The 20,850-nt window shown below is 40.2% G+C and overlaps 1 protein-coding gene across 1 annotated transcript; it reads left to right on the forward strand.

Moving 5' to 3' along the window:
* The first annotated feature begins 430 nt into the window (after positions 1-430).
* LOC136155400 (cyclin-Y-like protein 1) lies at positions 431-18,695 on the forward strand. The gene is made up of 7 exons (XM_065917140.1): positions 431-472; positions 1,686-1,786; positions 7,096-7,147; positions 7,990-8,109; positions 11,962-12,128; positions 15,341-15,503; positions 16,628-18,695. The coding sequence occupies exons 1-7, from the start codon at positions 431-433 to the stop codon at positions 16,733-16,735; spliced, it is 753 nt and encodes a 250-aa protein (XP_065773212.1). The 3' UTR covers positions 16,736-18,695.
* Positions 18,696-20,850: the final 2,155 nt, after the last annotated feature.

The following is a 20,850-nucleotide window of genomic DNA, read 5'->3' on the forward strand; positions in this document are numbered from 1 at the left end:
AAATATAGACTCTTTCCCCAAGATCAGAAGGTGGCAGAAGTGTCCATACCCACCATTTCTAATTCAGTATTTTATTGGAGATCCTAGTTGGTGTAATAAGAGAAGGAAAATTTAAAAAAGATGTCTAAAGATCAGAAAGGATGATGTAAAACTCTCTCACCACAGATGGCTATTTATATAGAATACTGTAAAGAATATACATGACAACAAAAGAACAAATAAAGTGAATTTAGCAAGATCACAGAATATAAAGTCAATACCCAGAAAAATAAACTGCATTTCTGTATACAAGAAACAACTAAAATTTGAAATTTTAACAAATTATTTATAATAGCTCAGATCAGAAAATACTTAGGAATAAATTTTAAAATTTAGGGTATGATTTTTATAATGAAAACTACACAATTTTGCTGACAGATGACCTAAATAAATGGAAGGTGTACTGTTCTTGGGAGTCCTGGTGGCTCAGATGGTAAAGAATCTGCCTGCAATGAAGGAGACTCAGGTTCCATTCCTGGGTCGGCAAGATCCCCTGGAGAGGGAATGGCTAGCCACTTATAGGTTGGAAGACTCAATAATATTAAGATGTTAATTCTTCCAATTTGATCTATTGATTCAACGTAATCTCAAACACAATCCTGTGAGGTTTTTTTGTAGAAGTTGACAAACTGATTCTAAAATTTATATGGCTATGCAAAGGACTTAGAACATCCAAAGAAATCTTAAAAATGAACAAAAAGGACTTAGGATACCTGACTTTAAGACTTGCTACAAAGCTACAATAATAAGCACACAGTGGGGCTGGTATGAAAGTGGAAGTGTTAGTTGCTCAGTCGTGTCCAGCTCTCTTTGACCTCATGAACTGTAGCCCACCAGGCTCCTCTGTCCATGGGATTTTCCAGGCAAGAATACTGGAGTGGGTAGCTGGTGCAGGGATAGACAAATAAATCAATGGAATAGAATAGAGAGCCCAACTTTAGACGAACACTTACACAGTCATTTGACCATTTACAAAGTTGCCAAAAGCAATTTAATGGGAGAAGGAAAGCATTTTCAACAAATAACACTTGAATAATTTGACAGTCATATAGGAAAAAAAAAAGAGGACTTCCCAACTGGTTCAGACATTAAAGCATCTGCCTACAATGTGGGAGACCCGGGTTCAATCCCTGGGTTGGGAAGATCCCCTGGAGAACAGGCAGTGGCAACCCACTCCAGTATTCTTGCCTGGAAAATCCCATAGATGGAGAATCCTGGTAGGCTACAGTCCATGGGGTTGCAAAGAGTTGGACACGACTGAGTGACTTCACTTTCTTAGGGAAAAAAACCACCACCACCACCAACAACAAAGAGACACAATCTGTGTCTTCATTCTGTGGAGGAGAAAATTTGCAATATCAAAATGTGTCTCTTTGCCATGAGGCAATTTATAATAGGTGCTTGCCAGGTTCATATGTGGGTCCTTTTTCAAGAGCAGCAGTTTATACCACATTTCTCAGATCTTGCCTGTGGAAGTTAGAGTACAGAGGTTTCCCATGGAGCTGCACGTGATGCAACACTCAGCAGTTCATGGAGTATAAGGAAAATCTTAATGCTTTATCGTTTGACATTTTAACCAAGGAAAAAACACACTTTTATAGGTTTAACTTACTGTGACATTTTCTTCTACCTCCCTTCCCCTTCAGGTATCTCCAGGGCAGCTTACTAAAAAGTATAGCTCATGCCCAACCATATTTCTAGATGACAGGACAGTCAGCCAGCCTAATCTTAGAACCACAATAAAATGGTGAATACAACTAGGTTGCCAAGGCTGAGTGGCAGACCCCCTTCATGCTGAAAGCATCCTCGCCATACATAATTTCATTCGTTTGGTTTGTCCTTTTCAGTGATCAGGTTAAGAAACTGGTGTCCACTCTATGTTGGTTTCAAGGACCTCTCAATATGAGTCTTCAGTTTCCATGTTAATCATAGAGTATATGATAGAGGGGAAAGTCAGCAAGTGAGAAATCCCAGGAAAAATGTAAACCTCATTTGATTCATTTCTATTGTTATTAAGACAATGTTGAACATAATGAGAAACAGAGGTACCTGTTTATTGTGTGTTTCTAGAAAAAAATTATTTCTTTATGAGTTGGGAGAGTCCTACAACTATGTATACTAGTTTGGAAGCTACCATTAGAAGAAGGAACAGCTTGTCCCCTACTGGCACCGAAGTGAATCTGCAGTTAAATTTAACTGGACTTGGTCAGATTTATCCCACCGTGCATTTTTTTCCTGCAATATTTCTGTAGGAAATTTTACTTCTCCTTCCTCTCCCCCAAAGAGGGGGAAAATATATCAAAACCGTTTTAAAGGGCATACTCTCAAGCTTAATTTCTCCATAGATGAAATTTGTTCAACTGAGATTTTAACTTAATAGACACATTTAATTTTGTTTTTGTTTTTTTAAAATTTTTGTTTATATATGTGTATCTCTAACACGCTGTATCAATCAAAGCAGAGAACAAAAAAAGAGATGAAATTTCAGAAACAAGGCTGTGGCCAGGCTTATACTTAAGAAGACACGAACAGTGTTACGATGACGAAAACTATTCCTCAACTTCTGGAAGCCCCTCATAGTCCACAATTGGAGATGCACAGTTCAAAACACCCTAATCATGGGAATGTTCGTTTATTTAAGAGAGAGAATTAAAAACCAAACAGGATGCAGACCTTCCTACCTCCCTTGGGGTTGTCCATGGAACATTAACTAATGTCTTCTTAGCATATGAATGTTGACTTTCCAGAACAGTTTGGGAAATGCTACTTGAAAATATTAGTATCCTTATCATTAATTTTACTTTTCTGTCTTAAAAATATAATTAGCTTATAAATTTAATTTAATTTTTAATGTGCAAGGCTTTTTATTTTTTAGCTATTCAAATGATCAGTAACTTCTAACTTTAATTAAAAACAACCAGTTCACAATCATAGTAATGTAACTTTCTTATAATATTAGTTTCGGTCAAATCGTATTTCAACAAAAACTGAGCCCCATTGCTCTTTAAAGTCCTGAGTTTTGGCACTTCTCTCGTAATCACTGAATGTTTTTATTCAGCCAAGACTCTAAATCTGTGGGTTAAAAACTACTCTCACTGTGGCTAGACTCACAGCTTCTTTTGAATTCAAAAGAGCCTGATGTTCCAGTATATAATTCAGAAGTAGTTTTAAAGATTAACCTTGCTCAGACAAGTAGGTTTCATGCTTTTTATTCTCAACCTAGTCTTAGTGTTTGGAAATACAGTAAATTTTTTTCTCATTAAGTTTTAAAAATGACCATTCACATTCATTATTGATGAAATAAAGGTTTACTGAGAAATTAATAGGGCAAATTGGCTTTTAGGAATGATTTTGAAAAATACGATAGGATTAGTTTTCATTTGGGGTAGGTGAGCCTTATTAGAATCACTTATGCAACTTTTTCAAGATGTATGTCTCTGAACACATACATGAATTCCACCTTTCCTCCCTGCCCTCAAGACACAGTCTGTGGGTCTGTCTGCCTCTCTGTCCCTGTGTCTCTTTCTCTCACACACACACCCCTTTTGACAAGCTGAGGAATGATGTGTGAGGCGTGATTTCATAGACAAAAGCATCCTGAGAGATTCTGATCTCATTCATTCCTAGACTTGGCTGCACGTTGCAGTCACCTGGGGAGCTTTAAATACAGTCCTGTTGCCCAGGTTGTACCTAATGCAGTTAAATCAGAACATTTTGAAGCAGAAGCCAGGCAGTGTTTAAAGCGTCCCGGGTAATCCAGTGTGCAGCTGACCTTGGGAACCACTCTCTGCTTTGAGGGTAGGAGAAAGAGAACTACTTCTGATAATTGGTAGAACCTTGAGTAAGTCAATTTTAAGCCTTGATTCTCTTATTTGTAAAATGGGTTAAGTATCATATTAGGTTCAGTTGCCCTTTTTATCATGTAACTTTTAATTCTGTGACTTTAAAATCAATTTGAAGAAACTTTGAAGCAGTATAGAAGTATCCATCTTTGATGCTAACAGTGTTACAGGCCTTTCTGCAAATGCTAAGATTCTATAGACCAGTTACAAAGTTCAGATTTGCCTTCTCTCTATTGAGTTTCATTTTAGATACTGAGAACAAAGGGAAGCAAATACCTTAACCAGGGAACTCCTTAATGGCCTAATACACAGCATCTGTGAGTAGCTTAGGGCTGCAGTCATGTAAGAACTACCTGAGGTCTGGCACCTGTTGGCTGGTTAGACTTTATGTAAAATAGTGTGGAGATGCCTGTCGTCAGCAGTGCCCTGTGCTGCCTTGTGCCGCCTCACAGCAGTGCTCATTTCAGGGTAACTAGGCCTATCCTCAGTTTTGTGACTGTAAAATGTTGCTATTAAATTTCCTAATAATTATGTGTGAAAGTGATTTTAAATCCATTTTATTTGATATGGAGCACTTGTATTACTTACTTTTAGAGAAATAATGGAAAATAGATGTGTTAGGGGGAATACCGAACTGAATCAACTGAAATGCAGTGCCTAACAAAAAGCCACACACACAAAATCTGTATGGCTTAAATTTAACCATGTGGATAGATGATGTAACTTGTATGGGATGAGAGATTCTGTGCAGAGAAGGACAAATGACCGGGGAAATATATAATAATTTATATATTACAATAATCAACCCAAACATGTCTTCTAAGAGCACATCTATATTTTGGGTCTCCTAATTTTGCTAAAAGCCAAAGAACCTAAAACATGGGGGATACCACCTATGGGTACTGCTTTGAATTAGGGGGTGTGGGGCCCACTGGGCATCTGGTTGGTCTTACCTCTCTGCCAACCCTTTAAAATGTCTTCAGGCCTAATGTGATAAAAACCAATTATTACAATATTTTTTTTTCCTCCACAGTGTGATCTCAGCAATATATTACCACCTAAAGAACAGGTGAACTCTTTTAAAACCTGTCTTGTTATTCCAGCTAATTAATTTACACAGTATCAAGTTTAGTGTTAATAACAATAGACAGTATTAGAGTAAGCTTTTACTGTTAGAGTGCTTTCATTACAGTATTAAAGTGAATCATTTATTTTTATTTTGGGACTCTTAATTCTTTAAGTTTTATGTGGTTTATATGGATATTTACTGTATTAGAAACTGAAATTTAAAATTTAAAAAAGTAAATCCACTGTATGTTAAAACAGGCTTTCCTTAGCACTGCTGAAGTTTTGAGCTGGATGAGGCTTTGGTGTGGGGGTGCCACCCTGTGTGTCACAGAGTATTTAGCAGCACCCCGGCCTCTGCTCTGTAGGTGCAAGTAAGGTGATCTGCTTCTCTCCACATTAGGACAGGAAAACTGTCTCCTGAGGGATGAGATCACCATCTGACTGGGGACCCCAGTGTTTAACATAAGTCATTTTTTAAATGAAAAATAACCATTTTCCACAACAAAATAGTGGAGAGAATAGTATCTCATTAATAGGAGACAGTTGATTCTCATGTCAACATTGTCTTCAGTCATTTGCTTTGAAGAAGCAATATGAAGATCCAGCTACATGCAGACATATAGTTGGGAAAAGGTGAATTTTTAAAGCCTTGAGATAATTGGACATATTCTTTGATACTGTCCCCAAAATCCACATGTGCCAGTTTATTAAATTAGTTAAGATGGAGCTCCAAGTCATTATCAGTGAACTTGAGATAGATACTATGTTAAATTAATGCCCATTGATCTGTCATGTATACTGAGTGGATCTTTTTATCTGTACATGATTTTATAATATTATACATTGTCATTTGCAAAGTATTGGTTCACATGTCTTCAGACAGTGTCAAAAACTCACTCTTGTTAGTATCACTACCAGTCTTATCGGAAAAATCTTTAAGTATTTGTAAATCAAGCTCACCATAAATAAAGCTCACACTGAAAGGTACAAATTTTCCAAAAATCCTAATATTTTTAGCTTAATGGTTTGAATTTTATCATTGGCAACAAATAGTTTAGAGTTTTCTTTGAAGTGACAGGCTCACTTTGTTCATTTTTGAAAAAATGACTGTCAATTGGTGTTTCATGAAAAAAGTGGTTTAAATGTGATGTTCTAGTGGGGAAAAAGTGACTTGGTTACCAGTAAGTTACAAGTGCTCTTCCTTAGCACAGCCATATTTCAGTACATACAAATGCTTAATGCATACTTTCCACTTACTCAGAATATGAAGAAGAAGAGTAAAGGTTTAAGAACACTTAATTTTTACTCTTTCATCATGGATGTTCTTAAGTGAAGCAGATTTTTTACATTCATTTGGCCAGGAATAAGTGAATGACTTCTAATTTAGTTTCATACCACTGCCTTGATTCACACTCAGAAATGAGCAATTTTACCCACTTTTGCTTTTATACAATCATAGTTAAGTGTCAAACAGTGTAGAGGCAGGTGATGTCTTGGTATTCTTATAAAAAAACTTTTGACCTCTTGGACTTACAGGATTTCTGAAGAGGGGCCAGGGGAGATTCCCAGAGGCTTATAGACCACATTTGCAGAACTGCTGTTTAAATGGGCACAGTGCAGAAAAGTGTGGTGGAATTTAAAAGAAAAAGCCTGGTCTCTCTTAAAAGACAATTAAAATTTTTAACTCAAACTATTTGAAAGAGACCAGAAGAAATAAACAATAAGAATATAATATGAAGAACAAAAGGGGGTGGAGACAAGAAAAAATCATGAATCTCATATTTACATTCATTGAAGTTAGAAGACTTTATTGCCCACTACTACCACTTTATAAAATGTTCTTGTATATTCCATTGTGAGGTTAGTGAAGTGGAAATGTATTGGTCTACGAACATTGCCTGTTAGAAGGGGTCTGTGTGGGTAAAGGCAGCTCTGGCTGGTTGTAGAAGAGATTTCATGCAACTTGGTGTGCTGAGTATAAAATAGGTCAGAAAACCTTTCTAAGGGCAGAATCCAGGAGAATATGTAAAACTGTTTGCTTTATTAAGGTTAAGCTTCCTCTACTCCTCTCTCTACTTTTAGCAGATATGTTACTAAGCTAGTAACTCCTGAATTAATTTTTAAAATACACATTCTTATTTTATAGTGATGCCAACAGATCTTTGGACATTTTTGATGAGAGATCACATCCACTCACAGTAAGTGTCACTTTTATTGAAGGTGTATTTTTCTCTTATTACAGTTGTGTTTATTTCATGCTGAATTGCTTTGATATTAATTACTAGAAGAAAATTATTGCCTCCGGCTCAAAGCCAAGATTGTCTTCATTTAAGTCTTCTTCCCCCACCCCATATTATGTCAAGTAATTTTACCAAAAGCATATTGTGTCAGGGGTGTGACTGATAAGAACCAAGTTACGCTTTGTATGACGAATGAGCAGGTAAGTAAACATACCCAAGTAACAGAAAATGTAGCTTTTTAAAGGATGATTTTCCATAGCATCACACAATATAAACATTTCCTAACACATATGTAAGGCCTCTAAGGAGAAAATTTAAAAACTGTTTAAATTTTAAACTAATTAAAATGACAGGGTTTAAAAACTCACTTCTTCAGGTGCTCAGTAGACACACATGACTGGTGACCGCTGTGTAAGAGCACACTCTTAGAGCCTCTGGTTACAGGACAGTGGAAAGGTGTTTCCATGGTTGACTGCAGAAAAGTATGATGACGTTCAGTGATCAGCAGGACTTTGAGCCTAAAAATAGTTTGCATTTGGTTAGAATTCTTTGGGGAAGAAGGTGAAAATACATTTTCTGAGGTTGTGCTTGCATTTTTCTTTAATGAATGGTAGTGAGTATTGAATCACTATGGTACTTTAGGATCCAATTGTTTATATTTAAAAGACTACAAGATATGTCACCTAGTCAAAATTATTTTAAGTAGCACGTGGGCCCACGTGTGAAGATTGCTATCTTGAGGGTACTTTTAAGTATTTTTCTTCAGTGGATACTTAACATTGTGTTTTTTCTTCTTTCAGCGAGAAAGGGTTCTGGAGGAGTACTTTAAGCATGATCCTGAACACAAATTCATTTACAGATTTGTTCATACTCTTTTCAGTGCCGCCCGGCTGACTGCTGAATGTGCAATAGTGACTTTGGTAATATATTTTTCTCTTAATAGAAGCATCTCTAGAAAATTTTTTCTTGTACAGAAGATATGGGCCTGTTTTTCAAATGAAAGTAGGTTCCTGAAATGATCATCAGAACTTTATTAAAGAGAAATGTATCAAAAAGAATTAAAACATACAGATTTGAGCTTTAGTAATCATCATGATTTAAAATGTTGCCATTGCTTTTCTCATCACAAAGCAGTTGATGTTAAAGGCAGCAGGAGAGACGTCTGGTTTCTCCTTCCACACCTCAGGACGCATGGGCACACAGTGCACACAGGTGCACACCGGCAAAGTGCGCTGGGTGGTGGGATGGAGGCGGTCACTGCACTTCCTGGCCCACGGCAGGTGCAGATTCAGTGTGTTTCTGAGTCTCAGGCTGTGTTGCCTAGGCAGTTGTGATGTGTGTCTTGATTGAGACCGACTGCCTTCACCTGCCTGGCCTTGGACGGCAGTGTTAACCATCTCTACTGTCCTCTGGTCCTGCGTGTGAAGGTGCCCAGGCCTGGGGTGTCAGCAGTGCTCGGAAAGGCTTACTCAGGTTAGCCTGCCAAGCTCCAACTATGTGAGGACCTTTCTGTCATCCGTACCGAGTTCCTCTGGTAAGATTTTATCATTTCAGTAACACATCATGCTCAGCTGAGAGCTAGTGGGGATTGCCCAGCTCCTCCCTGTAGCAGATCTATAGGGGAAAGTCAGCTGCATGGTCTGAAGGGAGGGCCTGCGTCCACCGCTGCCCGCGCCTCTGCAGGCAGAGTGTGGGAGAGGAGGCTCCCCTCAGTGGGCCCCGGGTCAGACGCAGGCCTTTTCTTGGAGCTGCAAGCCAGCTACGGTGCTTAGTTAGCATGTGCTTGAGAGAGGCAGGAGTGGCGCTGGCACGTGCAGAGCTGGGAAATGCAGGCAGGAGAGAGTGTGTGGGTTGGAAGAGGGGCCTTTCTTTGTAGACAAGTTAAGCCCGATGGACCTGTGAGACAGCAGAGCGACAGTGTCTAGCAGTCATTTGACTGTATGGGATTGGAGCCTAAAGCTGAGCAAGAGGCAGGGAATTACGTGTAGCTGTTCAAATGCAGAGAAAGTACGTTAAATACAAGTTGAGGAGAAGATAGATCTGTGGGGACCATCAGCACTTAGAGGACACGTCCCCAGAGGAGTGGCTGGAGTGGGAGGAAACCCAGCAGAGACTCAGAAGAGCTGCCAGGAGAGCTTGAGGAAGGAGAGCACGGCGCACGTGCCGAGTGCTGCCAAGGAGCTCCTTAGGGCATAGACAGGCACCAGATGCCTGCCTGTGTCACGGTTCTAAGTGCTGGGCACAGAGGAGAGTCCTTGCCTTTCTGAGGTGAGCATAGCAGACATAAGGGTTTTGTTTTTCTCTAGTTTTTATGGAGTATGGCTCATTTACAGTGTGTGTAAGTATCGGGTGTACCACAGAGTGTAAGACTTTTTAAAATGAGTATTTTAAAAAGGTGACTGCTTGAAGTAGTAGTGAAAGCTAGAAAGAGAAAGCAAGGTAAAGGGATGGAGAGATTAGAGGGGCTTCCCTGGTGGCTCAGACAGGAAGCAGTCTGCCTGCAGTGCAGGAGACTTGGGTTCCATCCCTGGTTTGGGAAGATCCCCTGGAGAAGGGAGTGGCAACCCACTGCAGTATTCTTGCCTGGAGAATTCCCCATGGACAGAGGAGCCAGACGGGTCCATGGGGTCACAGAGTCAGACACGACTGAGCGACTTAACGCATGCACGCTAGAAAGACCAGGAAGAGCCTCCTTACAGAGGTGAGATCTGAACCAGGACCTGGCTGGACTGAGGAAGATGAGGGGCCTGGTAGCGCAGGCAGGGGGCAGAGCACAAGGCACAGACAGGAACGGGTTCTGTGCTGAGGGATCAGCAAGGTGCCCCTGTGATCAGCGTAGGGAATGCGGGAAGGCACAGGCGATGAGGTCACAGAAGGACGATGGCCTCTCACACGGGGCCTCGTAACTAGCAGGCCACAGAAGTGACCTGTTTGATGGGAGAGCCCTGGCAGATGTTGAGCAGGCCCGTGAAGCGCACTTAATCTGAGAGGCTCTCCTGGCTGCTCTGGGGAGAACAGACGGTGGTTGGCGGTCAGTGGAAGCAGAGAAGTTAGGAGGCAATGGCAGTGATAGAAGCCAGAAGTGACGGACAGAAGAGCAGAGCCGGCAGGTGACCAGTGAAAGTGGAGATAAGAATTCCCAGCAGACGGCAGTGCGATAACTCAAGCGGAGGTCTTTGGTCCCAGCAGCCAGGCGTGTGGCAGTCTCTCTCAGCTCTGAGGGCAGGCCTGGGGAGTGGGGCGCCGTGATGAAGAGTGCTGGCTGTTTGTCATGAAGGCAGCAGTGACCACGCCTCAGTAATTTCAGCGGGGCAGTGGCGGCCAGGGGCAGACTAAATGGGCTAAGGAGAGGATGGGTCATGAGGAGCCAGTGTCGGAACATTTCCTGAAGGAAGTGTTCTAAGGGGTGGTGACAGATGGGCTGAGAACATGTAAGAGAACATTGGAGAAAATCTCTGACAGAGAAGGGGGGTTGTTCAAGAAGAGATGAATTGTGGGAACAGTGTTGTGCAGAAATGAGAGGTGGGACTGACTTCATTCATAGAAGAGTTAGCTTCAGGGAAAAGAAAGAGATGTCCCTTCCACTGAGACAGGAGGGCAAGTGGTGTAAATGAGACCAGGTTTGCCTTTAGTGAAGCTGAGAGGAAGCTGAGGGACTGCCCCTAAGGTTGAACTGCCTCTATCAGTGCCATAATACAGTAGAGGGGCGGACCCTGTGGGAGACTCGTTCTTAGAGAGTACAGGCGCACGCGGAGTTCTCTGGGGAGTGGGGGGCAGAAGTTCACTAAGGGTATATAATCTCAGTAACCGTGTTTGAAACACAGTTGAGTTTGGAGAGTTTTGGCAGATCGGAGCTGTCAGTCTGATAACGGGACATTTTTCTTTTTGTCAAATGGCATATATTTTCTTCTGCAGAGGTAGCACCATCACAACTTATGTCTTTAATCTTTACTCAGCTGTTAACTTGGTCTGGTTCGTTATAGAATAGCCATTTGACACATATAAAAGAAGCCATGAAGTCATCCCACAGACTACCTGGCAGATTTAGAGGAGCCCCAGGGATTCAGACACCGGCAGCTCTTAACCACCTTAGAACCAAACAAATTGACTAAGTTGCAGAATATGTAAGACAAATGAGTTATGAAATAATGGAGATGTGAACAAAAAGCTCTTTCTGTGCACGAATCTTCCCTAAGAAGGCTGACCAAGTGTAAAGCACAGCTGCTTTGTGCTGCCTGTCCTGCTCTGCCACGCAGCAGCCACTGGGAGGCTCTCTTGACCACCAGTTATTATCTTCAAATTCACCCTCTGAAGAGAAGATAAAGAACTGCTCAGTCTTACCAGAGTTTTACATACTCAAGCTTTATGTAAAATTGCCACGTACCCACCACCAGTATGGTAGGTACATTGCACACGGTAGGCACTCAAACATTTACTGAACATTTGAATCGATGCTGGGCTATACGTGCTGCCTTTTACAAGTGGAAAGGTAATAACACAATGCCTGTCTTTAGAATGCTGAGATGTCCTTTCATTCCTGCGACCAAAATTGGGTTGGAAATTCACATGGGCAGAGTAGAAATACCAGACTGACAGAAATATTTGCCTTACAACTGTGACCTGGCCTTTGGCCTTGGCTGGCCGAGCAGAAGTCTCTGTAGAACCAAAGAATAAAAGACATGTTAAAAACAGATGAAACCTATCATTCCTAACAATTCTATCACAGCCCTTAAACTGAACTAAAACCAAAGGTCAGTCCTCTACTTTTGCAGGTTTACTTAGAAAGGCTTTTAACTTATGCTGAGATCGACATTTGCCCCACTAACTGGAAAAGAATTGTTTTGGGAGCCATTCTTCTTGCCTCCAAGGTTTGGGACGATCAGGCTGTTTGGAATGTGGACTACTGCCAGATCCTAAAGGACATTACAGTTGAGGACATGTGAGTTTGTAAGGTTACGGTGAACTGTCTAACCATTTTCCAATACCTTATTTGCTCCCATAAAGTTTACAGCTTAAGAAATGTTACATTTTAAGAAAGGTTACATTGCGCAGAGAGCTGAATTAGGTATAAATATAAAATTAGACTTCTTTCTGTCTAGCTGTAGTATAACCATTTGTATTTCCCATCATTCATTAGTTAAATCTTGGTGTGTTACTGTTGTAATATTCTGCTTGATAAATTGAAATTACTTTTCTGGTGGTTTTTACCATTTTACAAGCTCACTACCAGAACAGCATGGTGCAGTAAATAACTTCACGTCTTTCTTAAAGCTGTCTACCAGGTCCAGTCTGTTTTTAAGAGACACATGTCTGGCCTTGGAAGTTAAGTGGTCACTGCTGAGGTCTTAGCACCTCCAGACTACTGAGGTTATAACTTCAACTTGAGTCACACATTGTATGTTTGTTTTTGCAGGTCTTTTCTTCTTTTGTAATCTGAGGTTGTCTCTAAGGTTCTGTTGTTACAGAAACCATGATGTACAGATGACCAAATAGAAAGGTTTTAGATCTCTGTGTTCTGTCTCCTCCACTGTCAGGAGTGTTCCCCCTGTTTAGAAGTAGGTCTGCCGAGTTAGGAAACTCCTTTGTCTCAGGTAGCCCGGGAAGTGTCAGTGGGGCCTCACCCGGGGCACTCAGCAACCACAGCGGTACTTGGTGGGGCCTCGAGTTAACTTGGGGGGTTCCTCACAGATGGCATGCTCCCATGGGCATGAAACATCAGGCTTGCTGTCTGGCTGCAGGGAAGGGCCCCGAGGGTGGGAGGCAGCAGGAACCAGAGAGGTATTTGCAGCAGACTCTAGAAGTGTTCACTTGACAGCAAAAATGTCCTTGTGGGTGGCATTTAGGAAAACGTAAAGGGGTACCTCTTTATTATAGTGAACAGCAGAGGTCATGGCAGGCAGTGGCAAGAGTTTGTTTTTGTTACCTTTGCCCCTGACTCTTAATTCAGATTTACCAAAGTGCATATTTACAACTGAAGCAAAGAAGCTTGTGACTAAGAGAAGGGACCAGTGATTGTTGGTAGCTGTCAAAGTGGCTTTTGGTGAAAATGTCCACTTTGATGATAAAAAGTGTCATGGTGATATTGCTGGTAGCCACCTTAGTGTTACGGCAGATAATTCGAGATAAGTAGAAGTACTTTTAGAATTTGTAGAAACTAAGGTGACATTGAGCACCACTAGCATCCATCTTTAAACTGGTTCCTTGAAGGAAGGAAAATGTGTAATCATAAACACCAGGTCTGCCATGATGGCAGCTGAAATTTTCTCAGAACCTGCAACTAAGCTGACGGGGGCTCTGGGTCCAGTTACAGCATCAGAGAACATGCAGGGGAAGGTGTGTGGATGTTCATAGATGTGAGCCCAATAGCACTGATGGCAGTGTCTAGCTACAGGAAGAAGCTAATTGTAAACAGCGCTTTTCTGTGTACAACAGAATCACCAGGAGCTATGTTCGTAATAGGTTGCTTTTGCTTATGATCTTTGGAAACTGGAAAGCATTACAGCCAAGTGTTCAAGTCACATTTGTCTCATCCCCCTGCTGTTGGCAGCTATTTGTAATGGTCTCATTTTGAGTCTACATTGAAAAATTGGCATCTATCAGCTTTTCCTTAAAAGTTTTCTAACATCCATGTATCTTGTTTGAATATATTGAGCAGCTGCTGTTCAGAAAATTTGCTGCCCCTATAAATGGCATGCTCTTCAGTCATCTAGTCATTTAAAAAAAAAAAAAACAACGCAGAAGCATATTCTGTAGTCCTAATGCTTTTTTCTTCAGTAAGTAAAGCTCTGTTAATAGACATGTTAATCCTATGAAGTACTGTATTTCCACACAATTAAAATATATTAGTGGAAGAGAATATAAAAGGGATAGTGAAGTGCATTTATTCCTGTAGTAAATTAAGTCCTGATTAGCTGATTATCAAAACATTTTCTGATTTATATTTCTATAGACTTATGGCCATATGAACAGGAAATTAATTTTGGAGGTAGGTTCAGTTAGGTTTAACGTTCAACAAATGAGAAACCTCATTTCTGCTCACACTCTGCTCTCCACGCAGGAGAACATCAAACATTTGATGACTTACCAATGGATAAAAGATTAACAGTTTAAAACCAGGAAGCAAATATTTTGAAAAATAAGTCACTTTCATTTGTCTGGGTATTTATCATTTGTATATAATTAACTCTTTAAAATGATTGCTGTGAAAGTGGTAAGACTTACTCTGATTTTATTTACTTAAACATTAGACAAGCAAATGACTGTGTATGGTCCCACAGGAAAGATCTGCCCCCAGGACCCTACTTTCCCACTTCATTGAATTCGCCCCCTGCGTGCCTGTGCGCCTTCTGTCCTAGTCAGGGCCGGCGGACAGAGCACAGGGGGAACTGCTCCATCGGGATCATTGCTCAGGTGCATTTAGTCTAGCCAAGACGTCTCCCCTTAATCCTACTGCCTCCCATATCTTAAAAAGTGTATCCCATCCTGTCCCAGGAACACCTTCTGGTCCTACTGGGGTTAAGAGGAACAGAAACTTGCATTCTGCCCTTTGCCACAGTCCCCTGCACTGGAGCGGGGGGAGGGGATTCCCTTTCACATCGAGTGTAGCTTATTTATTTATTTATCTGAGATGAATCCTTGTTGCCTCAAGAGTCTTCTCCCCTCAGAGATAATAGCAGTGGCTCTCCATGACCCCATTTGTGCCGCGGTGATGTGCCTACTCCTTTTCTTGGTGTGTCTCTACTTCAATAAGCCCCTTCCTGTTATCGGTGAAAATGTCTGCAAGTTCTCCAGAGCTAATAAACAGCATACATCATTCCTTTCATCTGATGACTATAGCGGGGCCTTGTGAGTGAGCGTGGAGCATGAATGCCAGCTGCACTAATGGAACTCTGAAGAATGAGCTCCCGAGTCAGCAGCATGGGTGCATAAGAGGGCCGTAACCGCCCCACCTTGTCCCAAACTCCAAATGCCAGGACGCAGGAAGAACCACAAAGAGCTGTACCTTGTTTGAACATTAGTGTGTTAATCCAGCTGGGGAGCCATTGTTTGTTTCCAAACTGTGTTTAGAGCTGTTGTGGCACAGAATGGGCTTCTGAAGGTAGCCCAGCTGACTAAAATTGTCCTGTGTTGGTTTGTCTTCTCCTCCCCCAGGAATGAGATGCACAGGCACTTTCTGGAGCTCCTTCAGTTTAATATTCATGTTCCCGCCAGTGTTTATGCCAAATACTACTTTGACCTTTGCTTCTTAGCAGATGACAAAAACCTGAGTTTTCTAATTGCTCCTCTTAGCAAAGAAAGAGCACAGAGCCTAGAGGTAAGACTGGGGATTCACTAACTGGGTTTTGTCAGCCACCAAAGCCAGCATCTGTGGCTGACTTACACTACGCAGTGACTAACAGTTTGAAGAGCTTATTAACCCATTGGCATCTTATTCCCTGTGTCTTTTATGGGTTAGACAGAGATCTCACATTATTTTTTTTAAAAAAATTACAGATATCTCTTATGTAACCATAATTCAGAATATTTTAAATCAGATTTAATTGTTTTTAATGGTTTTCCATTTGAATCTCCACACTTACATTTAACCATACAGGAATAATTTCTTATAATTGTATCCCTAATCATATGTACATTGATAATTACTTACCACTCTTAACTGCCTGAGCTTGTAGTGTGTGTTTGTGTGTATCACAGTTCAGCCCCATGAGTTTATTAGACCAGAAGCATCAGGGGCTAACCTGTGAGACCTATACTTGGAAATTATAATGTGGGTTCAGAAACTGGATGTAGAAAGTAGGTGGGTTTTTAATGGAAGTGGTAACATACATGGGATGAAGTAATTTGTAGTAGTGATTTGAAGAGTAATTTGAAGTAATTTGTGATTTCTGGTGGGTATACAGCAAAATTTACAACTGAAATGAATACATATAAAGTTGACACTTTTTCCAGTACCTTGGTACTTTAGAAATAAGACATTTTTCTACGATAGTTTACATGCATGTGAAATAGCACCTTGTAGTGCTTCATCACTAGGCCTTTCTTGCCTTCAGCACACACCTGCCTCATTAAAATGCTCTTAGTGCGAAGTAAATAATGAAGACTGAATAGAGGTTGAATAGCTGGGTAAACACTGATTTTGCTCAGGTGTGTTCATTATGCTTAAGGATCTAGTATGTAGTTAACATCATATTGCTGTTAGATGGGGCCTATTTTGGGAACCCAGTTTTTAAATATGTTCCTCCCTGCCCCAGCAATCTCATCATAGCCCTTGGAGAATATTATCTTCGGGAATCAGCAGTGTAGATATGAGCTATCCAAAGTAGCAGCAACTGTCAACCTAAATGAATGCAGATGTGTGGCTTATCAATGCTGCTTTCTTTACGGTTGGAACTTTTTTCCCCCAATTATACTTATGTTCTATCTGATTGACTTTTTTAGGCCATCTCCAGACTGTGTGAAGATGAATACAGCAGAGTTGCTGTGAGAAGGTCTTTCAGCGCTGATAATTTCATTGGTATTCAGCGCTCCAATGCCATCCTCTCATAAACAGAGAGAGGTGAGGGGTTGTAACATCATGAACCCCTCGTAACAAGGACTGGAGAAATACCACCTCTCCTGCTCAGAAACCAGCAAAGTTAGTATTTTCACCTAGAAGAAAGACACTAAATTCAAGAGACTTGCAGACAGCAAAGGTTATGGTCATAGGAAAAAACTGGACCTTGTCAAGGCAGCACACTCTTCTGTCCTTTTTAATGTAAACAGAGTTACAAAAACCACTCCAAAGCTAAAAGCTCCCAACCCACCCACAGATATTTGCTTACTGTGTGGGCCGATAACTGTCAACTATGTGAGGTTTTTTTTAATAGTTTAAATTTTTAGACTTTAAAGACACTATATAACTTTTACTTTTTCCTATTTTTCTCACCCATATTGCTGCATATTCCTTTAGAATCAATGCAGTATTACCATTCAAACATGGGACTCCTAACAACTCATAAAGCCACTTAGGAACAGCCTGTTGTAGCATTGTTAGGTTTTGAAGGATTCTTCCTCCCTATTTCATTGAAGCTGCTAGTCATTTTTGGCAATCAGTGTAAACCAAAAACCTGCTGAATAACACCTGTCATTCAGTCTTTTGCAAGCACTACTTACTAGCATGTTAGCATGTTTGGGATCATAAGCAGAGAAAGCATGCTGTTACCTACTTCTCTTGGGTCCGCGCTGCGTTTCTTGTTAACTCCAATGGTGCTTCTCATTTTCTGATGATTTTCCTCTTTGTTAAATACTTGTATTAAAGGATATTTTCGTAATTCCAGCCAACCTGTTAGTCCAGGAATAAGCAGATAGTGAAATAGAAGGTGTCCCAAAAGTCTTGGTGCAATTTTAAGGTTTAATACAGTGTGCTTGGACACTCCAGGACACTGCCGGAGAAGTATAAATGCTACAGACGCAAAATATCACTTGAAAGTCTACTTGAATTTCTTCTAAACTCATTTAGTTTTGTAAATCTTGGATGTTAAGCTTTTAATTTGAATTTTTTGTTTCAGTCCCTCTTGAAGATGGCAAACAATAGTCTGAAACAAAAGATTAAAATTAAGAGCTTAATGTTTAAAATTTACAAAACTAAATGAGTTTAGAAGAAATTCAAGTAAACTCTTAGGTGATGTTTTTTTAAGTTTGTAGCATTTATATTTCTACAAGTATCACAGCTTCAAATTGCACAAAGACTTCAGGAGGATATCTTGGATCTTTATAGACCTGGCCTCCTCTTTTTAAAATAGTCCTTTGCCTGACTGGGCTGTTGATCTGCTTGAGCATGGAAGTTTCTTTTTTCTAGGTTTGGTAAAGGAATTACGAACAATAGCATTAGTTCTCAGTAATAAACTGAAAGGAACGGGACCCTAGTAGTGGTGACAGGAAAGTAAGCGACATGAAACAGCTTTTCTGTTCTGCGTGTTAACCTGGCTGTAGGTGTGTCACTTGAAGTTGTTACTTGAGGAAAGATAAATCTTAGGAACCCTTACCTCAGGCTTTTAAAACACAGGGTACCACTTAGCCACCAGGAAGCCCACTAAAAGACAGGAAGGTCCAGTAATCAGTCTCTTAGGAAATTGGTAATGATGTCACCTAAACTTGAAACATTTAAAAAAAAAAAAAAGTGTTCTCAACTATGTAAAATCTTTCTCCTACCTTGTCAAACATAATTCTAGGAACTTTGCCTGTAAACAAAGCATTTCTGGGCCAGAAATATTTCCTCTCTTTATAGCAAGGCTTCACATTATATTGAGTGCCACAGGTTCCATCATTTTTAAAGGACAGAGACATAAATGATAAATAATGGATATAAAATATTACAGTCTACCACCTCAAAAAATATTGTTTATGGAGCTTGGAGATTCAAGTATCGATTGCAGTTTTATTTTGAAAAGAATGCTCCAACTTGTGTGGTTTTTCTTCCTCATGTTTATATTAAAAGAAAAGCTAATAAACTCTATTTTAATTAAAATACGTGGCTGTTGTGCACCTTCTCACTGCTCACATAACATCACGGCTCTGCTTAGTGCAAATGTTCTCAATCCGCTCTGATAGGCAGGCCTGAAAACATTTTCCGACTACGCATTCAAAAGTTGCTTTGACCTTTGCCTTTAGTTAAGAGGCATTTATTTCTTTGGCTTATGTTATTTTCAACCAGAAGATAATTTAGTACACTTAAAATCACTGGCTGTGGCGCTCAGTGGCATAGTGCATTCGATGGCACTTTGGAATTGTGTGTTATTGTACCAACAGGGGAAAAAAAGCACATTGGAAGATAAAAGGTAAAACACAGGAAAGAGTTACAGAAGTACTGGTGAATCAGAACGTGAGTTACTGAGGATTTCAAGCCACTGAACAGGAAAGAAAGTGGAAGAAGAGGAGGTAGAACTGCGGTTGTTATAAAGAGGGTGACTGCTAAGCAAGCCATGTAATATACCAGATCACCATAAGGTTTCTTTAAGACCCTAGTCACTGCACTCGCACAATATTCCATCACTCCTGATAGTATTGTTGTGTCTTCATCCACCTTAATTCACTACCTAAGTTCAGATCTTTTAACTTTGTTCTTGGTAAGTTGTTGATTAGGAGAAATAATCTGAATTAGTGCAGAAGGAGAGAAAAACTATGACAAATCACTAAGATAGCTTGTACCATGTAATAATATGCCAGTTACTAAGCAGAAATGCTGTCACATCTTGAGTGGTCAAAGGTTAAAAAAAAGTGGGGGTAGGAACACTGCTTGGACACGACTGTAGCTTGAAGACAAGTTAGAATCACTAAAAATTGCTCTTTCAGTGTTAATTCTAGAGACAATTACAGCCATTTTGATAAATGGAAAACTTAAAGGTTCTCATAAGTACTATAGGGCATGAAAACTAGTTCCTAGTAGGGGCCATAGGGTAGTGTTGAGATTTTATACCTAGGAAGAGTTTATTCCCTAAAGTACTAAGACTATAAAAGAATACCTCAACTCAAATTTATTTTCATTTTTGGTTTTTGGAATATACTGACGGTGCAATTTTAACTGGAATACTGTGAACTGAACTTTATAAGGACAAGACAAAGGTTTCAAATCTATGTTTGAACCAAATGAAATTGTCATTTTTCTACATTAAATTCACGTGGTTCACCCTAAGACAACTTAGGGCCCAGTGTTTCTGAGAAGTTTTTTCCATTCTGTATCAGATTCTCCTGATCCTATTCTATCACATCTAAAGTACCCTGTATGCCCATTATTGAAATTCAACATTGCTAAATCCTGGTTTTATAACAACTCATGTTTCATTTGTTAGTTTTCCCATTTTATAAGATATACCATTACTTGATTTTTTAAAAGTGCTGATGAAGTCAGTATTTACTGGAAAATCATTCACTCTATATTTCAGGTTATGCAATGTTTTGGGAAGTGTTTCCATACAGCATGTAGGTTACCTGGACTCTGATCACATAAGCCTTCTAACCATGTGTAGAGTGACAAGGATTGTTCCTCGCCCAGAAGCTGTGGTCTGTGAGTTCAGAGCTACTAGGTAAAGCACCTGATGGCTGGCAGAGCCTCTCTCAGGCAAGCGCTAGTTTCTGTGCAGAATCTGTTGATTATCCCTAGCATCTACCAAGGATTAGATCACCTAAGATCTCAACCGTTGGCCACTTACCACCCTGGCTAGCCTGATACTGCCAGCAAAAATAAAATCCAGGAGCCCTTCAGCAAAGTCTGGTCCCTTGTACACAGGTGCAGTCTGGTTTCTGAGGCAATTTAGTCTATTTTAAATGGGTTTGGCAGATGAGAGAACAATTTACTTAATGTGAAACAAATTTTAAGAATACCATTTTGTGGTTTAGGGAACTCTAGGATGCAGAAAGAACTAGGAAAGTGAAATAGAAATTAAGAGGAATCCAGAGTCAAATGAAAGGTGGTTAACATTCTTTAAAAAAGGCCCAGGTAAATGTGAAGGGAGCTAGTAATTTGAATATTAGAAAAATTCAGTGACAGCCTCAGAACCTAAGGTACTCAAGAATGTGTCCATATCTACTCAGATTGTTCTCCTTACTTTTTCTTAAAACATCTATTCCTTCATCCTAGCATTCTCATTTCCAACCTTTACTTCTGGCTCCCCAGACGGTGGCCT

This window comes from Muntiacus reevesi, unplaced genomic scaffold, assembly GCF_963930625.1.
Source record: "Muntiacus reevesi unplaced genomic scaffold, mMunRee1.1 SCAFFOLD_141, whole genome shotgun sequence".
In the NCBI taxonomy this organism is placed as follows: domain Eukaryota; kingdom Metazoa; phylum Chordata; class Mammalia; order Artiodactyla; family Cervidae; genus Muntiacus; species Muntiacus reevesi.

Coding starts and splice junctions, on each gene's coding strand:
- LOC136155400 (XM_065917140.1), top strand. CDS start 431: ATGGAAGGTGTACTGTTCTTGGGAGTCCTGGTGGCTCAGATG. Junction 1,787..7,095: donor CTTAGAACCACAATAAAATG/GTGAATACAACT, acceptor CTTATTTTATAG/TGATGCCAACAGATCTTTGG. Junction 15,504..16,627: donor AAAGAGCACAGAGCCTAGAG/GTAAGACTGGGG, acceptor TGACTTTTTTAG/GCCATCTCCAGACTGTGTGA.